The 16,853-nt window shown below is 50.3% G+C and overlaps 1 protein-coding gene across 3 annotated transcripts; it reads left to right on the top strand.

Moving 5' to 3' along the window:
* The first annotated feature begins 461 nt into the window (after nt 1–461).
* TRIM45 (tripartite motif containing 45) lies at nt 462–13,392 on the top strand. Of its 3 annotated transcripts, XM_045801413.2 has the most exons (7): nt 462–1,383; nt 2,987–3,720; nt 5,011–5,140; nt 5,729–5,843; nt 7,413–7,539; nt 8,559–8,718; nt 13,108–13,392. In XM_045801413.2, the coding sequence occupies exons 1-6, from the start codon at nt 896–898 to the stop codon at nt 8,705–8,707; spliced, it is 1,743 nt and encodes a 580-aa protein (XP_045657369.1). In that variant the 5' UTR covers nt 462–895; the 3' UTR covers nt 8,708–8,718; nt 13,108–13,392. The 3 variants fall into 3 exon arrangements, with proteins under 3 accessions (XP_045657369.1, XP_045657368.1, XP_087722323.1); XM_045801412.2 differs by lacking the exon at nt 13,108–13,392 and having other exon boundaries at nt 8,559–9,111; XM_087866197.1 differs by lacking the exon at nt 13,108–13,392 and having other exon boundaries at nt 7,379–7,539; nt 8,559–9,111.
* Nucleotides 13,393–16,853: the final 3,461 nt, after the last annotated feature.

The following is a 16,853-nucleotide window of genomic DNA, read 5'->3' as shown; positions in this document are numbered from 1 at the left end:
GGCCTCTCTGGTCACTACAGCGATAGAGAGACAGTCCCCGTAAAAGGGTGACGCTGGCTATACTATGCCGCTCACTCCCAGCCTCACTCTTTTCCTCCCTTCGGCACGAGCCCTCCGGCCGCCCGAGCCCCGGCCCCTAGTTTGGTCCCTCCCCTCCCCGTCGGAGTGGACTGGAGAAGATGTGGAGTTTCCGAACCTTATTGGATGCTGGTGGTGTCACTCTGTTGGGAGGCGGGGTCCCCAGCGGCGAGGGCCTCCCTTCTCGGACGGTGATTGGACTCCCCCGAGTAGACCTGGACTGGGATTGGGGCGAGGAGGGGCCAGAGCCTTCGGGCACCTTGGGCAGTGGTGTTGGGGAGGCGGCGGCCACCGAGGAGTCGACGGAACTCACAGCTTCCTTGCACGCCGTGTGCCGTCCGCGCAGGGCCGGGTCGAGGGAAGGAGCAGGAGGCCCCCCCCCGCCCCCTCATCACGCGAGGGCGGGGGTGGCGCTTGTCGCGTGTTGGGCGCGGAGCCAGTGGGGCGGGGGGCGGGAGGGGGGTGGTAGTGGAGGGAGTGAGAGGTGCAGGGTTCCAGGAGCTGGCGGCGGCAGGACCAGCTCAAGACTTAGACCTGGAAGCGCTTCCGGGGAGGAGGACTTGGGGGGCACAGGAGGGCGTGGGCGCGTCTGGTATGGGATGCCATGGAAAGGAGGGGGCCCTCCTAAGTAGATCTGTGGGTGGTTCCTTTGACGACTCCTCTTCTACCATTTTGCCCTTACAGTTGTTGAAGAGAGAGTCCCCATGGTCTCTGCTCAAATTCTGGAAACTTTCTCTTTGGGGGGGCTTAATCACCTACTACTTCATTATAGAGCTGCCCGTCGCCTTTTCTGATACTGGGCACAAACGTGGGGAACATGTCAGAAAAGAGGAAGCCGCTGCTTGGCTTCGTGGGCAAACTCCCCAGTGGGACCGCACTTGGGAACTCAGGCAAGACTCGCTGCCCTTTGTGCATGGGGCTTTTCAAAGCCCCCAGGCTCTTGCCTTGTTTGCACACAGTTTGCACCACGTGTCTGGAGCAGCTGGAACCCTTCTCAGTAGTGGACATCAGAGGGGGAGACTCTGACACAAGCTCTGAGGGGTCAATATTCCAGGAACTCAAGCCACCCAGCCTGCAGCCGCAGATCGGCATCCTCTGTCCGGTATGTGATGCTCAGGTGGACCTGCCCATGGGTGGAGTGAAGGCTTTAACCATAGACCACCTGGCCATGAATGATGTGATGCTGGAGAGTCTTCATGGGGAAGGCCAGGGCCTGGTGTGTGACCTGTGCAGCGACAGAGAAGTGGAGAAGAGATGTCAGACCTGCAAAGCCAATCTCTGCCACTTCTGCTGCCAGGCTCACAGGTACAGATGGGATACCCCACCTGGTGTAGCTTAAGAGCAGAATGCAAAGAGGTGTCAAGCCAGAAGTCCCTTGGTGAGCAGATGGGAAGGAAAGCTCTCTCGAATGCCACGTAAGGTCAAAGAGCAGTATACGCTGTGATAATTACTTTAGAATGGTAGGTAACTCCTGCAGCCTTACAGAATAACCCTAGTAATAATAGAAGCAAAGGTTTGCAAAGTCCTTTTCAGTTTGCAAAGCACATTCACAGTTTCCTTGGGTCATCAGTCGTTTGTATAGTGAATAATTATAGTGGGTGCTGGATAAACAGAGAAGAATGAATATAATAGCATAGCCCCTGGCCTTGATCTCATTTGATGCCTTGCAACTCTTATAGAAAAGCAGGCACTGTTTTCACTCCCATTTATTATTTGAGGAAACTGAAGCTCAGCAAAATGTGATTTGCCAAAGTCCCACAGCTGGTAAGTAGCATATAACAGAACCCAGTTTTAAATCCAGGTCTTCTGACCGCCTTCTGTGCTCTTTCTAATAATCCATGCTGCCTTCCCAGTATAAGGTGCTGGAAGCCTTTGCCTTGTACCCTAGAGTGACTCTGGAGTTTGGTGAGGTGGGCCGATAAGTGCTCGTTGGGGTGCAGATTTATGTCTTTAATGGCATTTGGTGAATAGCTGGTCACATGAATCATTCTTTGTCCCTTCTCCACTCCCTCCCCCATTACAGGACATCAGAATATAAAATAGCCGAGATTCTAGGATTAGCTTAAAATAGTTTTTAAATTTTGCCTTCCATTTGTTTTCCGGTCTCACCAACAGAGCACGTTAGTAGTCTTCAGTCTTCCTATTTTTAACTTGTAATTATGACAGTCTTGCTGCCAGCTAAACAGCTGACCCTGTTTTGCCTACAGTCACTCTTCTGGTGCCAGAGTAGGTATGCAAGCTCCGAGCTGATACCATGCTGACTTTGGACAGTCATTGGGTTTCCTGGGGATTTCCCTGAATCTCTAGAGGGCTACAGAAAAGGGGAATTAAAAAGAGAACTGTGGCTTTACTGACCATTGATTTCAGCCTTTCTAATAATGCTGATGGCTCTTGGGGAAAATTCTAGCTTGCGGCTTTGGGTGATGCAGGCACTGGCCAAAATCTCAAGTGAAAGTGGAGGGAGACCCTCTGTCGAGGCCAGCTAAACACGTTTTAATTGCCGGGTGTTATTGCTGTGCCACATGGCACTGATGCTGGGTTCCCACCATGCTCTCACCTTTAGCTTGCTGAAGGAGTAGGCCGTGGCTCTTGTCTCAACTTGCCAAACTAACTCTTCAGAGAAAGTTCCAGGCCGTTGCCTTAGTGTTGCAACCTTTGGCAAAGTCCCATCCCAGGCAGAGAGCTGTAGTCTACTATCATTTTGTTCAAGTAGGTTTCCAGTAGGTGTTATTCCCTCCCCGTACAGATGAGGAGGAAGTGAATCCAAGAGGATTGCATGGTTAAGAGGTCAGAGCAAGGGAATGAACGCAGGTCAACATGTTTGACTTCTGAGCTACGCTCTAAAAACTTCCACACTGTTTCCTAACTGAATCGTCCCCTAATTTCCTGGCCCTGACTCTGTCCCTAGGCGGCAGAAGAAAACGACTTACCATACGATGGTGGACCTAAAAGACTTGAAAGGCTACAGCAGGATCGGGAAGCCCATTCTGTGTCCCGCGCACCCTGCAGAGGAGCTGAGGCTGTTCTGCGAGCTCTGCGACCGGCCCGTGTGCCGGGACTGCGTGGTGGGGGAGCACCGGGAGCACCCCTATGACTTCACGAGCAATGTTATCCACAAGCATGGGGACTCGGTGCGAGAGCTCCTCAAAGGCACCCAGCCCCACGTGGAGGCGCTGGAGGAAGCCCTCACACAGATCAAAGGGGTGAACAGTGCCCTCCAGGAGCGGGTGGAGGCTGTGGCGGCTGACGTGCGAACATTCTCTGAGGGCTACATCAAGGCCATTGAGGAGCATCGGGACAAGCTGCTGAAGCAGCTGGAAGACATACGGGTCCAGAAGGAAAACTCCCTGCAGCTGCAGAAGGCCCAGCTAGAGCAGCTGCTGGCAGACATGCGGACTGGCGTGGAGTTCACGGAGCACCTGCTGACCAGTGGCTCAGACTTGGAGATCCTCATCACCAAGGGGGTGGTAGTAGAACGGCTCACAAAGCTGAACAAAGTCGAATATAATGTCCGTCCTGGAGTAAACGATAAGATATGCTTCTCTCCTCAGCAGAAAGCAGGCCGGTGCCGTGGCTATGAAGTTTATGGGGCCATCAATACCAAAGAGGTCGATCCAGCCAAATGTGTCCTCCAAGGAGAAGGTAGGAAGGCATTTCCCGCTGGCCTCGAGAGGACAGTGGATGGGGACTTGGTGTTTAAAGAGGCGTGGCTTTTTCAGCTGGGGCCTTCATTCAGCTAGGAAGAGTTTCCTACCAACCAGTTTACCAAGGGAGGGAGCCATACTGATCTAAAGGACAGTGACCCCTCCCTTGCCCTTTCTTTCTGTTTCGTTCTGACCGGGGTACAGGTAGTATCCCATATAGGGGTGAGGCTTGACCCTTTTCCAGTTGAGCAAAGTAGTAACTAGCAAGGACCTCATGGAGCGTGCTGTTTCTATCAGATGATAGAACAGAGACAGTGCGCAAAGACAATAACAGGATAGGCCGGGGTGAAATCCTGCCTGCCTGGAAAGGAGTATGTCAGGGCCCCAGACGCCTTGGATCAAGTCCCGAAGAGAGCTTCAGAGGAGTGAGGAAGACAGGGTTAGAGCGAACTTTCTTCTGTGCCCTTCTTGGTTTATGTAAGCCACATCTTGACATTTAAAAGATTATGGTAGGCATTTCATTCGGTAGGGGGAGAAACAATTTCCTCTGACCCTTCTATTCCTGAAGGAGGCAGTTATTCAAAGATAGGTCAGAGATCAGTCCTGATGGGCAGACTGTACCGTAGAGGCAACCTGACTCTGGCACGGGAATTCTTAACCTCTTGGAGGTCATAGAGCCCTTTGAGAATGATCTCTCCCCAAGAAACATCTGCTAATTTGGGCACACTGCTTCAGGAGATTGTCTGGCCCCCCTCATAAGCCTCTCCAGAGACCACATGATAGTTCATGAGCCCCAAGTTAAGTAGCCCTGTTGAGTCTGCTGGTGCCAAGGCTGCACCTATGACTGTTTCCCTAGCAGCGTGGCTCAAGTCCAGGCTGAGCAGCTCTACCCCCTGCCCATTCCAGCATGATCTGCAGCTCAGAGAGGATAGCTTTGGGCTTACGAGCCTCCCTCACAGGGTCTAGAGGTTTTCTGCTCTGAATATGTAGGTCTGTCCTGAGTATTTTCAAAGCTCCCTTAGGGCTGCAGTTAAGGTTCAGGATCCTGTGTGATCCAAGAGCAGCAAGTGGCTGAGAGACAGCCAGGCTCTCCTGAAGGGACTCCCAAAAGGTATGCTCTGGGGGTCAGAGCGGAAAGAGAAGAGAAAGGGAGCAGGGCGATTACTAAACAGGAAGCACGACCTTTTGTTCTAAAGAGAAGCAGCAAGGTGGTGTCTGATCTGGGGTTGCAGTCACTGCGGCAGCTGGCCTTTGAGGCGAGAGAGGACTGAGTGTTTATTTTCTGCAGATCTCCACCGAGCCCGGGAGAAACAGACAGCCTCTTTCACTCTGCTGTGTAGGGATGCAGCAGGAGAGAGCATGGGCCGGGGAGGGGACAGCGTGCAAGTCGCGGTCATCCCTAAAGATAAGAAAGACAGGTGTGTATTTCACAGGCAGGTGTCAAGGGTAATAAGCGGTGATGAAACTGGACACTTGAGGCCCCTTTGCAGCTGGGGAGGTGCACCTGCAGTAGTTACAGTCTACCCCCTGCCCCCCAGATGCTATTAAAAAATGTGATATGCCCAGTTGGAGCAGATGTGTTTTCTTGTGCGGGTTTCGTGCCAGTACTCCACTCTCTCCCTAAGGTCTGCTCTGCCCCTCAGCTTGTCTGTGTTCGACCGAATGGGCCCCTTCTCAAAATTCAGCCTCACTTTGCTACTCCCTTGGTCTGGGAGTATATTCATGTGTCTCTGGAGCCGGAGGAGGGAGGAGAGCGGGAGGGTACAGCAAGCCCATCAAAGAGAACACAGTAACGCTTTCAAGGGATTCCTCTGTACATCAGATTAAGTCAGCATTTACGTTGCTTCCCTTCTGTTGTAAAATAATTTCCAAGACCAATGGAAGGAGCATTCTGCTCGGGGGACATTTCAAATGAATGTTGGGTGGAATGGTTCACACCTCGAGTGGTGGGCGGCTGCAGCAGGCCTGTGAGAGTGAGTGGTTTTTTGAACCCCATGTGCATTCAGTCCAGTCAGAACGCTGGTGCAAGATAACAAGGATGGGACGTACTACGTGTCCTATACCCCCAAGGAGCCTGGTGTCTACACCGTGTTGGTCTGCATCAAGGAGCAGCACGTGCAGGTGAGTAGGACCTGGGCCTGTCCTCCCTGGCTTCCTTTCTCCCTGCTTCCTCTGGCGTCTGCCATCTCAGGATGTGGACACATGTCTCGTGGGATCAGCTGTACAGATGGATTGAATAGGGTCCTCTTTCTTCCTTCTCTTCTCTTCAGAAATGGCCTAGATTTTGCTGGTGACCATAAGAACTCTGTGCTTATTCCTCCCCCCCCCCCCCCGGCATTTGGGCTTATATTTTATCCTTTTCCCCGTTGGAGAATTCTTAATTTGGAAAAGATACCTTCATCCCAGGAGGCAATGCGCCAGGGGACAAGCATACACATTCAAGCACTATCCTCTAGCTCGGGATTGTTCAGACTGTGACCAGACGGACTGGAACTTACTGGAACACAATTTGGGAGAGTTATGCCCTCTCCCCTCAACCGACCAGTCATGTATCTGCCTGACCGTCTGCCCTTGTAACTCTTTTGCCTGTTTCCATATGTGCTTAGCTCTTACCAGGGTTACTGCACCACCTCCCCAGACAAGGATAACACTTTCTGGTTTAGAGATGGTGAATTTTTTGAAATCAGGCGATACTCAGCAGGTCCGACGGAATCTCGAGTGTTCACAGGTTTTCCCCAACCAGAAAGCAACACTGACAGGGACGATAAAACACCATAGTGTCATGATGTGTTGGGCTTGTGTGTGCAGAAAGGGAGAGGGAGACCGCTGTTCAACAGCCGCTTACTGCCTGTCTGATCACATTGGCCGGAGTGGGCTACGTCCCTCTGCATACATCCTTAGGCCTTTCTTCCAAGCCCTTCAGGCCTAGGGATCATGGTGCAATTGGACTGAGAAACAAATGTGCTAAAGTACAGTTCCCTGTAGAGCAAAACCAGAATTTGAACCCATGTCTGTGAACTCCAAGTTGTTTTTAAAATGGATTGTAAACTCTTGAAAGGAGGAGAGATCGAACACTTGAGAAGCTTCTAAGGTGCCAGACTCTCTGGTTTGTGCTTCTACAGACTGTGTGCTTCTCAGTCAGGGATAACTTACTAAATACTGACTGTCAGGCATAGGACAGAAAGTAGAGAACGGAAGTTCTCCCTGTATCCTCACGGGCCGAGACTGAGTAGATGGGGAAACGGATACGTCCAGGATGGAGGGGCGGGAGGAAGGGAGCGAGGCTCAGTATGTGAGGGGAGGAGGTGTGTGACTGAGACACCAGAGAAAGGACCACGGGACAGCCTAGCCTGGTGGTTGCGGCTCTCCGTTAACGAGCCCCGAGACGCCACCAGAGCGGAGAAGGTAGCGACACCAGTGACACGAACACAGCTTGGGTTTATCTGTGTATCAGGCGGGCTCCATGCGAGAGGGGCCGCACGGATTCCTTGACTTGCAGGCGTTTGTATCTGGAAGCACACAGCTGAGCGCCCAGCTAGTCACTGTCCCCTTGTCCGTTTCCTTCCTGCTGTCCTCGTCCCTCCGGGGCCAGGCCCTGTGACTGACACTGCGTCTAAGCACATGGGCTGCCCCGCACATCCCTGTTGACACACAAGGGGCTGTTCTTTGCTCTTGGTCTGAACCCTGAAGGGCTCGCCGTTCACCGTGACCGTGAGGAAAAGGCATCGGCCACACCCAGGCGTGTTTCACTGCTGCACCTTCTGCTCCAGCGGAGGCCAGAAGACTGCTCGCTGTGCCTGTGGGGGCACCATGCCAGGTGAGGAGGAACACTCTCGAACGTCCTTACCCGCCGGGCCGGTCTCCCAGCAGTGGGCTCAACTACCGCACAGCCACTAGCTTTAGGAGATTCAGACCTCGGCGTGCTTTCTAGGAATATAATCCGTGCATATCAATACAACATACTTCTAAAACTTTCACTTAAAGCTTCTTTGTTCTGAAAAGTGAAATAGTAAGCTTAAACGTTCTCAGTTCTTCTAGTTTTGATCCAGTTCACCAGTCTCATGAGCCCTGCACTTCTCCCTGGCATGCTCGATTTCCAGCTATACCCTTTCCAACAGCCTGGCAGTGTAAAAAAAATCTGAACCCACTCTGTTCCTTTTAAAACCTTAAAGAAATACCAAGCAAGTCAGGGATGGGAAAGTGGGTGATTAAATCAGTTGACCAGGTCTGGCTCTTTTCTTGGGGGAAGGAGGGTCAACTCAGGCAAGAGATCTAATTTTTTTTTTTTTTTAAGTAGGCTCCACGCCCAGCATAGAGCCCAGTGCGGGGCTTGAGCTCACAACCCTGAGATCAAGACATGAGCTGAGATTGAGTCGGACGCTTAACCGACTGAGCCACCCAGGCGCCCCTCTAATTATTTTTTAAAATGTATCCTACGGTGTCCTTATTCTAATGATGGGCCTTAAGACAGGCTTGTGCGCCCTTTTTCATAAACGCTTTAGGAACTAACCTTCTTTATTTCAACCACTCTTCCCATCTCTTTTATTTCAATTATTTTATAGTTTTTAAACCCAAACTGGTTCATCTCCTTGAGTTAGCAGAATGTTAAAACAATGCTCTTCTTAGAACTTCAACGAACCTTAACTGATTGGCCGTCTTCAGTCCTTGGGAATCCCCCTCCTACAGAGGCTCCAGATAGCTAGTTTCTCTCGCCAGGTTTTCATTATATGTTTTCACATCCCTGAGTCTAAATGTTGCCAGAAAAGTGAGTTTCCATGGTAAACTGCTGGACTTCACTCTAATGGTTGTCTTCTGTCTCCTCTTGGTACCACACAGGTGGGTACCTGGGCTGCGGCCACGGACACAAAGGCCACCCGGGTCGCCCGCACTGGTCATGCTGTGGGAAGTTTGCCGAGAAGTCGGAATGCACGTGGACAGGTGGGCAGAACGCGCCAAGGAGTCTCCTCCGGACCGTGGCTCTCTGATGCCTTTCTGGGTACGTGGTCAGCCCGTTAGTGCTGCAGCCAGTACAACTTCCAGTTACCAGAGGACCCCAGACCTTGATTAATTCTGAAGAAACTGATAGAATTAAAGACAAAGTGCCTTATCTTACACTCTCGAGTTCCAGTCCTTTCTTGTGAGTTACTCACTGATGGTATGTACGGACGGTTGAGCACAAGAGACCACATTTCTCTTCATGACGGTCAGCATTGATCATTCCACACCGAGGCTCCCTTCTCTTGTGGAGGAACGGAGCCATTTACACCGTTGGAACTCAGCGATCCCAGGGGGGTTTCGTTCCTGACTTTTGGATATGTAACTCGTTTATTTCTCCCTGAGCCACATGTTTGCTATTTCCCTCAAAGAATTAAAACTGCCTTTCATTGCATCTGCTTTTTGCTAGCGCACTTTAAATAGATTATATGGGATCTTGCTGTTTCAGTGGACTCGTCAGCCTAGGTTACTATTTGGTCAAGGGCCTACAAGTAGTAAGTTAAATAAAGGGGAACGGTGTTGAAATACCACCTCAGAAATCTGTTACAGTTCTACTCTCGCCAGGCAATCTGGACACTTTCATCCTCCTCACATCTCCCAACCCTCTGTTATTTAGAGAGGAGTCTTCACTTCTGTCTGTAAAGCTAGGAAGTTCGCTAGAAGCTCTGAGTCCTAGAGCATGCCTGCTTAGCTGTTAGAGCCTGAGGAGAACTCTGGGACGAGGCGGCGCGCAGTGCTCGTGCCTCACCCCTGCCAAGTGCTTCGCGGTAGATACTTGGCCTGTTCTTCTGGGATCTTGATTTCAGCGTGTATTAGATATAATGACTGGAATCTGCTTTGCAAGAGCCGTTAAGAAGCAGGTGGCTCATTGGAGCAGTGAACTGGGTCAGGCAAAGGAAGCGAAGTAAGCAGACAAAACACACGGACTGTCCGGTCATCGTGGGCTACATTTACTTCCTCCTCGGCTCCTTGGCACTGATAGATGTGAACCACATCATAGCCATAAATCCTAACACATTCACTGTATTCTCACCCTTTCCTGGGAGGATTCCCTTCGGCGCGCTCTAACCCAAATCTGATCTTCCCAGAAGACAGCGATGGCCCTGTGACCCTCTCTAAGTGTTAGCTGCTTGCTCTTCCTCACGCTTTATAACCGCTGGGCCCCAGGCCAGGGAAGTGTCCTGTTGGCTCATCGTTGCTGCTTTATTTATTTATTTATTTATTTATTTTTTTTAAGATTTTATTTATTTATTTGGCAGAGACAGCCAGCAAGAGAGAGGGAACACAAGCAGGGGGAAGTGGGAGAGGAAGAAGCAGGCTCCTAGCGGAGGAGCCTGATGTGGGGCTCGATCCCAGAACGCTGGGATCACGCCCTGAGCCGAAGGCAGACGCTTAACGACTGTGCCACCCAGGCACCCCCATCGTTGCTGCTTTAGGGTCAATGCTTCTCAGCCAGGAGCCATCTTTTCCCACAAGGGACATTTAGTCAAGTCTCAAAGACATTTTTCCCTGTACAGCTGGAAGCTGGTGCTACTAGCATCTCTTGTGTGGAAGTCTGGAATGCTGCTCAGCTCAGGACAGCCTTCCGCAACAAGGAATTACTCAGTCCAAAATGTTCAAAAAAAAAAAAAAAAATGTTCACACCGTGGAGAAACCCTGTTCCAGAACATTACCTCTCTTGCTTCAAAAATGGCCAGCCTCAAGGCTCCTGCCTTTCTACGACTTGCTGCCCCTCCGTGGTTCAGCCGTCTACACAGCCCTGCATCATTCCCCCTCAATCCTTGAAGATTCTAGCACTGAGCTTGCTGCCACGGAGAGCCATGCCTTGTAGTCTCAGAGTAACTCAGTATCCACATAGACTTCTTAGTTCCACGACCGATTCTATGTTCCTTTCTCCCTCCCTTAGCCATGCAGTCAGTCATGCCCTAGACCTGGCTGGATTCCAGCTGCACTCTCTGCATCGTTTCCATTTCAGCATCCCGTGACCACATGCTGCCATCTTTCCAGCTCACCCACCACAATGACCCGACTCTCTTCCCGGACCCACAATGCAGTGACTCCACCACCTTCTCATGGTTCCCCTCACACTTGCGTGTGCTTTCCTTCATTCTCTCTCAGCTTAGATTCTACAGACCATCATTATAATCACTCTGTTGCATGTGGTCTCCCTGTCATTCTCGACAAAACCCCCGTTTGGATCCAACTCTCCATCTAACCCAACTGGAGGATCCTGGAGAAAAACACAAGAGCATGAGAACTTAGCCTCACTCTAAATCCACGACCACTAATTTCAGTGGGCTCTTAGCATCGCCTAGTTGTCTGACAACATGTCTCTCATCAGTTTGTCCCCTGCTCTGCGAGACAATTATTTCATTATTTCATACTTTCTTCTCAAACTCCACTTTCCACCCAACCTCCCCTCCCCACTTAGGACCGTACCTCCTATTTCACCAATCCTTTTTCTAAAAGGATTTGGAAGAGAATTCCCCTACCTTCCCACCATATCTACAATCTGCCTATATCCCTATCCAAGGCAAATCTCTGGGGCGCCTGGGTGGCTCAGTTGATTAAGAGTCTGCCTTCAGCTCAGGTCATGATCCCAGGGTCCTGGGACTGAGCCCCACTTTGGGTTCCCTCCTCAGTGGGGAGTCTGCTTCTCCCTCTGCCTGCTGCTTCCTCCGCTTGCTCACTTTCTCTCTCTCACTCACTCTCTCCAATAAATAAATAAAATCTAAAAAAAACCAAAACAACAAAACAAAAAACAAACCTCTATCTTTGTATGCTAGACTGCATTGCATCTCGACAACCCAGGAACATGCCACAACATTCCCCCCTCTTAAAAAAAAACAGATTTCCCTTGATTTTTGTACTAGCCTGCTAGGGCTGCCGTGACCAAATACCACAGACCATGGGGCTTCAATAACAGAAATTTGTTTCTCTCAGTTCTGGAGGCTGGAAGTCCAAGACGAAGGTTTCTCCTGATGTTCCTGTCCTTGGCTTGCAGGAAGCTGCCTCCTGTGTCCTCACATGGCCTCTCCTCTGTGCAGACACATCCCTGATGTCTCTTTCTCTTCTTACAAGGACACCAGTCCTACTGAGTTAGGGCCCACACCTATGACCTCATTTGACCTCAGTTGTCTCCTTAAAGGCTCTGTCTCAAAATACTGTCACACTGGGGATTAGCGCTTCAATCTATGAAGTTGGGGGGAACAAAATCCAGCCCATAACATGTTTCACCCCCCTCTGACAACCACTCCATTTTTCTGCTTCCCTTTAAAAAACTTCAAAAATAATTGTTGTTTGCTATCTCTCCTTCTCCTTGCATTCTCTTAGATCTAACCCAATCAGGCTTTTTTCCTCGCTACTCCACCAAAACCACTTGTCAAGGTCCCCAGTAATGTCCACATTACGGAACCCAATGAACAGTTCCTGGCATTTCCATCAACAGCATTGAAACATCCCCTTCACTTGGTTCGCATGGCATCACTCTCCTTCATTTTGTCTCACTGACTATTCCTGACTCTTCGTCTTTGCTGGTTCCTCCTCATCTCCCCCAGTCCTACACGTTGGACAGCCCTAAGGATCCGTTCTTGCATTTCTATGTCCTCCCCCTCCCTAGACGATCTCCTCTCCTGACTCTAAACACCATTTAGACACCGATAACTCCTATGTTGATCTCCTGCTCCAAATTCCAAAGGATTTTATCCAATAGCTTAACACCACCACTTGGAGGCATCCCGGGCACCTCAAATTTCAGATGTCCACAACAGAACCCCAGTTTCTGATTCTCACTTCCCACCTGCCTGTACTGCTTCTCCTGCAGTCTGCTCCACATCTTAAAAAGGAAAGTCCAAATCCAGTCTTACAGGTGGTAGAGTCAAGGGCCTGGCCTCTCACGCACCACACCCAAACCATGGGTGAATCCGTTCGGCTGTCCCTTCAAACTACATCTGCCAAGCACTGCTCTCCACCTCCACGGCCACTATCCTGGTGTAAGACACCAAGATTTCTCCCCTGCCTCCTGGCTGGTCTCTCTGCTTCCACCCTTCCCTTCCTGTGGCCTGTTCTCCCCTCAGGCATCAGAGAGGTCCTTCTGAAATACCTCAGATCATGTCACGCTTCTGCTCAACACCCACCAACGTCTTCCCATCTTACTCAGACCAAAGCCAGTGTTTACATCGGCTTGTAAGAGCCTGCACCCCGGCTCCCTGCTCTCCTCTCATTTCCTCCCCCCCCCCCCACCCCTAGTCACTCTGTTCCAGCCCAGTCTGCCTTCCTGGGGCTCCGCAACCTCTCCACATACTCTGTGTAGCAGCCTTTATGATCGCTGCCCTGCCATCTGTAATGCTCTTCTCACAGATATTTAATGATTCTCTCTCTTTCTCCTCAGGTTTCAGCTCCTGTGTCAAACATCATCTTCTCGGAGACGTCCCTAACTACCCTGTAGAAAATAGCAGCCCCCACCCAGAGCTCCAGACCGCCCTCACTCCGCTTCACCACCACCTGACATACATATTCTACCTGTAATGTTTATTCTCTCATATGAGGCTGTCAGCTCCACGAGGGCAGGCATTTGACATTCATCGACCCCATTGTCCCCGTGTTCCTGGCATATAATAGAGGCTTAATCAACGTTTTGTTGAATAAAAAAAGATCTAATTTGGTACAAGTTGTAGTTTGGATCTCCTTGGTATCTGTTTCTGTAAGCCAGACTTTCCTTCCCCCAAATGCCAATATTTGTCATTTAACCAAATACCACTTGGGGAAAAAAAAAAAAAAAAAAAAAAAACCTCAGCCTTCTCTCAAACCTGCTGGATAAACTGTATGCACCTCAGGGACCAGCCTTGAATTTTCCAATGACCTCAGACATCCAGGGAATTGCTTTGCCGTGAAGAAGCTTATTGTATTACATCATTTCCCCCCGTGTGTCTTTTAACGAATCAGACTTCACAGAAGCGAGGACAAAAAGCTTTTCAGTTACTTCAGTTGGAAAAGGGTTTTGGTAATTGTAGAACTCTACCGTAGATGAAGCTCTATTGCAGCAGAAAATTTGTCAGACATCCAGGTCCTGGCAAATGTCCTATCCTAGCCTTTAAGCAGGATTGATCGTGGCAATTCCTTTACGAACATTAAGATCGTTTGTGTGGGAGGAGGCGGTGGCCTGTTCCTTGGCCTGCCATACCGCGGAGTCTGAATTCACCTGTCCTGCCAGCTGACAGACCCGGCAAAGTTCAGAGTGATCTGCAGAGCCCCAGACTCCTAAGGTGAGGGGGAAAAGCGATCTGAGGATTTAGGAATTGTCCCCAGTGTCACAAAGTGCTTCAGAAATCACCCTTGAGTCGTGAGCACTGAAGCATCAACAAGGTACGGCGTTATGATGTAAGTTTTATCTCCAGTGTCACAGGTAAGAGAAAAGAGCCACAAATTACCGTCTCTGTCCCCTGGGACGTCGTCACAGGACAAACACCTGGGCTGTCTTGGGTAACCCACACACACAGATACGCCCACGCTAATCTCCGAAATGCAGGCCTCACTCAGCTTTACTCCAGAGGATGCGTGCTGCTAAGTTTGTCTCGAGGAGCGGGGTTGGGTGAAGTGACCCCTAAAGGAAGCAGGATGTAGAAAGAGGCACGGACTTCCATTCCCTCACCAGTTTCCCAGTCTCCCCACCTGGTTCTTCTCGCTCTAGCTCCTTGTTCTGAGCCCTCCCAGCGACCGCACCTCTCCCCTGTAGCACTTGACACCACCACTGTCACTCCACAGTATCCGGGATGGGATTCATGCCCGTCTCCCCTAGGAGACGGTAAGCCTCAGGGAGGACAGGGATGGTTTTAGGTTTTGCTTTTACCCTTTTGCTTTCAGTGCCCACAGTGCCTGGCACATTTAATATATATTTTTGAACCAACGTACGAACGATTTAGCAGTGAAAGTATTCTCCCCATCCTACCTTGCATACATCATCTCTGCCTACTCTCAGATTAGCTAAGGATTCTGGGTAAAAGGACTCAAGCCGGGAGAGAGGTCGTGTAGCTGCGTGTCTGTCTGCCCAGTTCCCTCCCTGGCGGTGAGGCCCTTCCTCCCTTCCATCTCCACCCCATCTACTGACTCTTGGGGGTACTTGGCGCTCTAACCGACCCTAATTTCATTTTTATTTCTGAAAACATTTTCATCTAGGTTACATGCTTAAGAATTCTAAGTTCCTATTATAATTCTTTGTGCCTGCAGCTACGCTTTTTGAATTCTTTCTGCCTTTTCTTCGGACAAGATGGCAGTACAATATCCCACTTTGTAAACCCAATTCTCTGAAGGCATCGTGGTCAGCATCAAGATTCCAGACAACCACGTGGGTCACACTGAGTCCTGATGGCTCCACGGTTATCCCACTAGTACGCAAGAGTCTGGCTTCACTTTGGAGCCCAGCTGAAAGCCACTTCATTGGGCAACAGAGACAACCAGAGAGTAAACAAGCCGGTGTTCACATACAGCCGTTCTAAGTCCCGCACACAGCTGCTCGAGAAGAGGGTCGGATTCCATGGAGACGTCATCCTACCTACTGCTGTTCATCACGACTGCGTGGCAACAGGAGGCCTCGGCAGGATTTTTAGAGGGTTCAGGATTCCGTGCAGCCATGGCGTGCACAATGCCCTTTTTTGACCAACACCGCTAAGGAGAAGTCAAACCGTAAACCTGCCGTGAAGGCAAATCCGTCACATGAGAAATCCCTTGTAAACTGGGCGCTTCGGTGACTGACACTTGCTCTGGCTTTCAGCTGCACCCAGGCTGCTGTCTTACTCTCATATGCCCAGACCCAGTCCCACAGCTGTAACACTAGCACTTGTATGGCACTTCATGGCTTAGAAAGCTTCGGTGACATCCTTTCGTCCTCGCCCACGTCCGGTTGGGTAGGCAGGCAGCCATAAGAAAATCCAGCACATCAGGAAGGCTGGTTCACACTGCAGAGCTTCCGTAGATCACTCGTGTGGGATGCTGCCCGTTGCTAGCAGGGGCAGGGACTCACCATGTCCGGGCCTTAAGAAATGCGCTCCTAGTAACTAAGATGAATGTGAGCCTGAGAGACACCAGAGTGCTACTTAGAGTAATTCATGAGAAATGCCGCTCCGGGACTAGGATTTAAGAATGCCATGGTTTGGTACGTTTCACCCCATTGAAACAATGGTTGCAACTTTTTCTGCATCCGCCACACCTCCCTAGCATCTCACTGGTGGAGGAACACTTACCTAAGACATAGTTAGGTGGCTCTATCAGCTTAGAATCAAAACAAGGAACACTCGATAAACTGTGTAAGGTACCAGAAGGAATTTTAAGAGATTACACGTCAGTGGGCTCTGAATACCTGGTGATTATAGGTTATAAATTCCTGCATCCGTCTCCAAACTGAAGCAAAAATGCTTGAACCTCAAAGATAACAGTGCCTCTCTCCTAAACAATGCTTGGAATGCAGTGGTCATCTAATATGCCTTCTGACAGATATGACAGACGTCCATCTCGCCAAACAGGCTGCAGTACATAGGAGTTACCAAATTCCCAGTGGAGCGTGATGAAATATATGCTAATCCATCCATCTTACAGATGAAGGAGCTGAGCCGCCCAGGGAATCTGTAGCTAGCCTAATAGACAATGAGCCCAGGGCAGAGCCAGGGTTTGTAACATCTTTGCTGGCCTGGGAGCCATTGCTACCCGGGGACTGTGTCTTTGCCCGGTTTGTTGATCTTATAACCCGCAAGAAAGGGCACTCTGACTTCCTTCACTTCCTGATCTCATCACGGACCTCACAGTAGTTGCTGGGTCTGAAAACAATGCCCACCTTACGAATGGGGCAACCAAAGTGCAGAGAAGTTACTGATCCTTTTCAAATCTATGCCCCCAGCTAAGACAAAGCTGGAACTCGATTGAAAACTGAGTTCTATAACAGAACTCTTCCTATGGGGCCATGCTGTCACCTCTGTAGTTCTTCAGACCTTGTACTGAGAGTGCCTTTGCTCACCCAGTCTCCAGTGCCGTGGCCCAGACTGTGACTGGGTTAGCAAAGGGCTTCACCTCCCTCACCCCTGACTCAAGGACACCACTATTGGTTCCATCTAGGAGAACTACAATCCTTTCGCACAGAAATTAGCA

The sequence above is a fragment of the Ursus americanus genome, chromosome 12 (genome assembly GCF_024610735.1).
Source record: "Ursus americanus isolate L20-20 chromosome 12, mUrsAme1.1.p, whole genome shotgun sequence".
In the NCBI taxonomy this organism is placed as follows: domain Eukaryota; kingdom Metazoa; phylum Chordata; class Mammalia; order Carnivora; family Ursidae; genus Ursus; species Ursus americanus.
The sequence above is the reverse complement of the archived record's forward strand: the minus strand, read 5'-3'. Positions and strand labels throughout refer to the sequence as shown.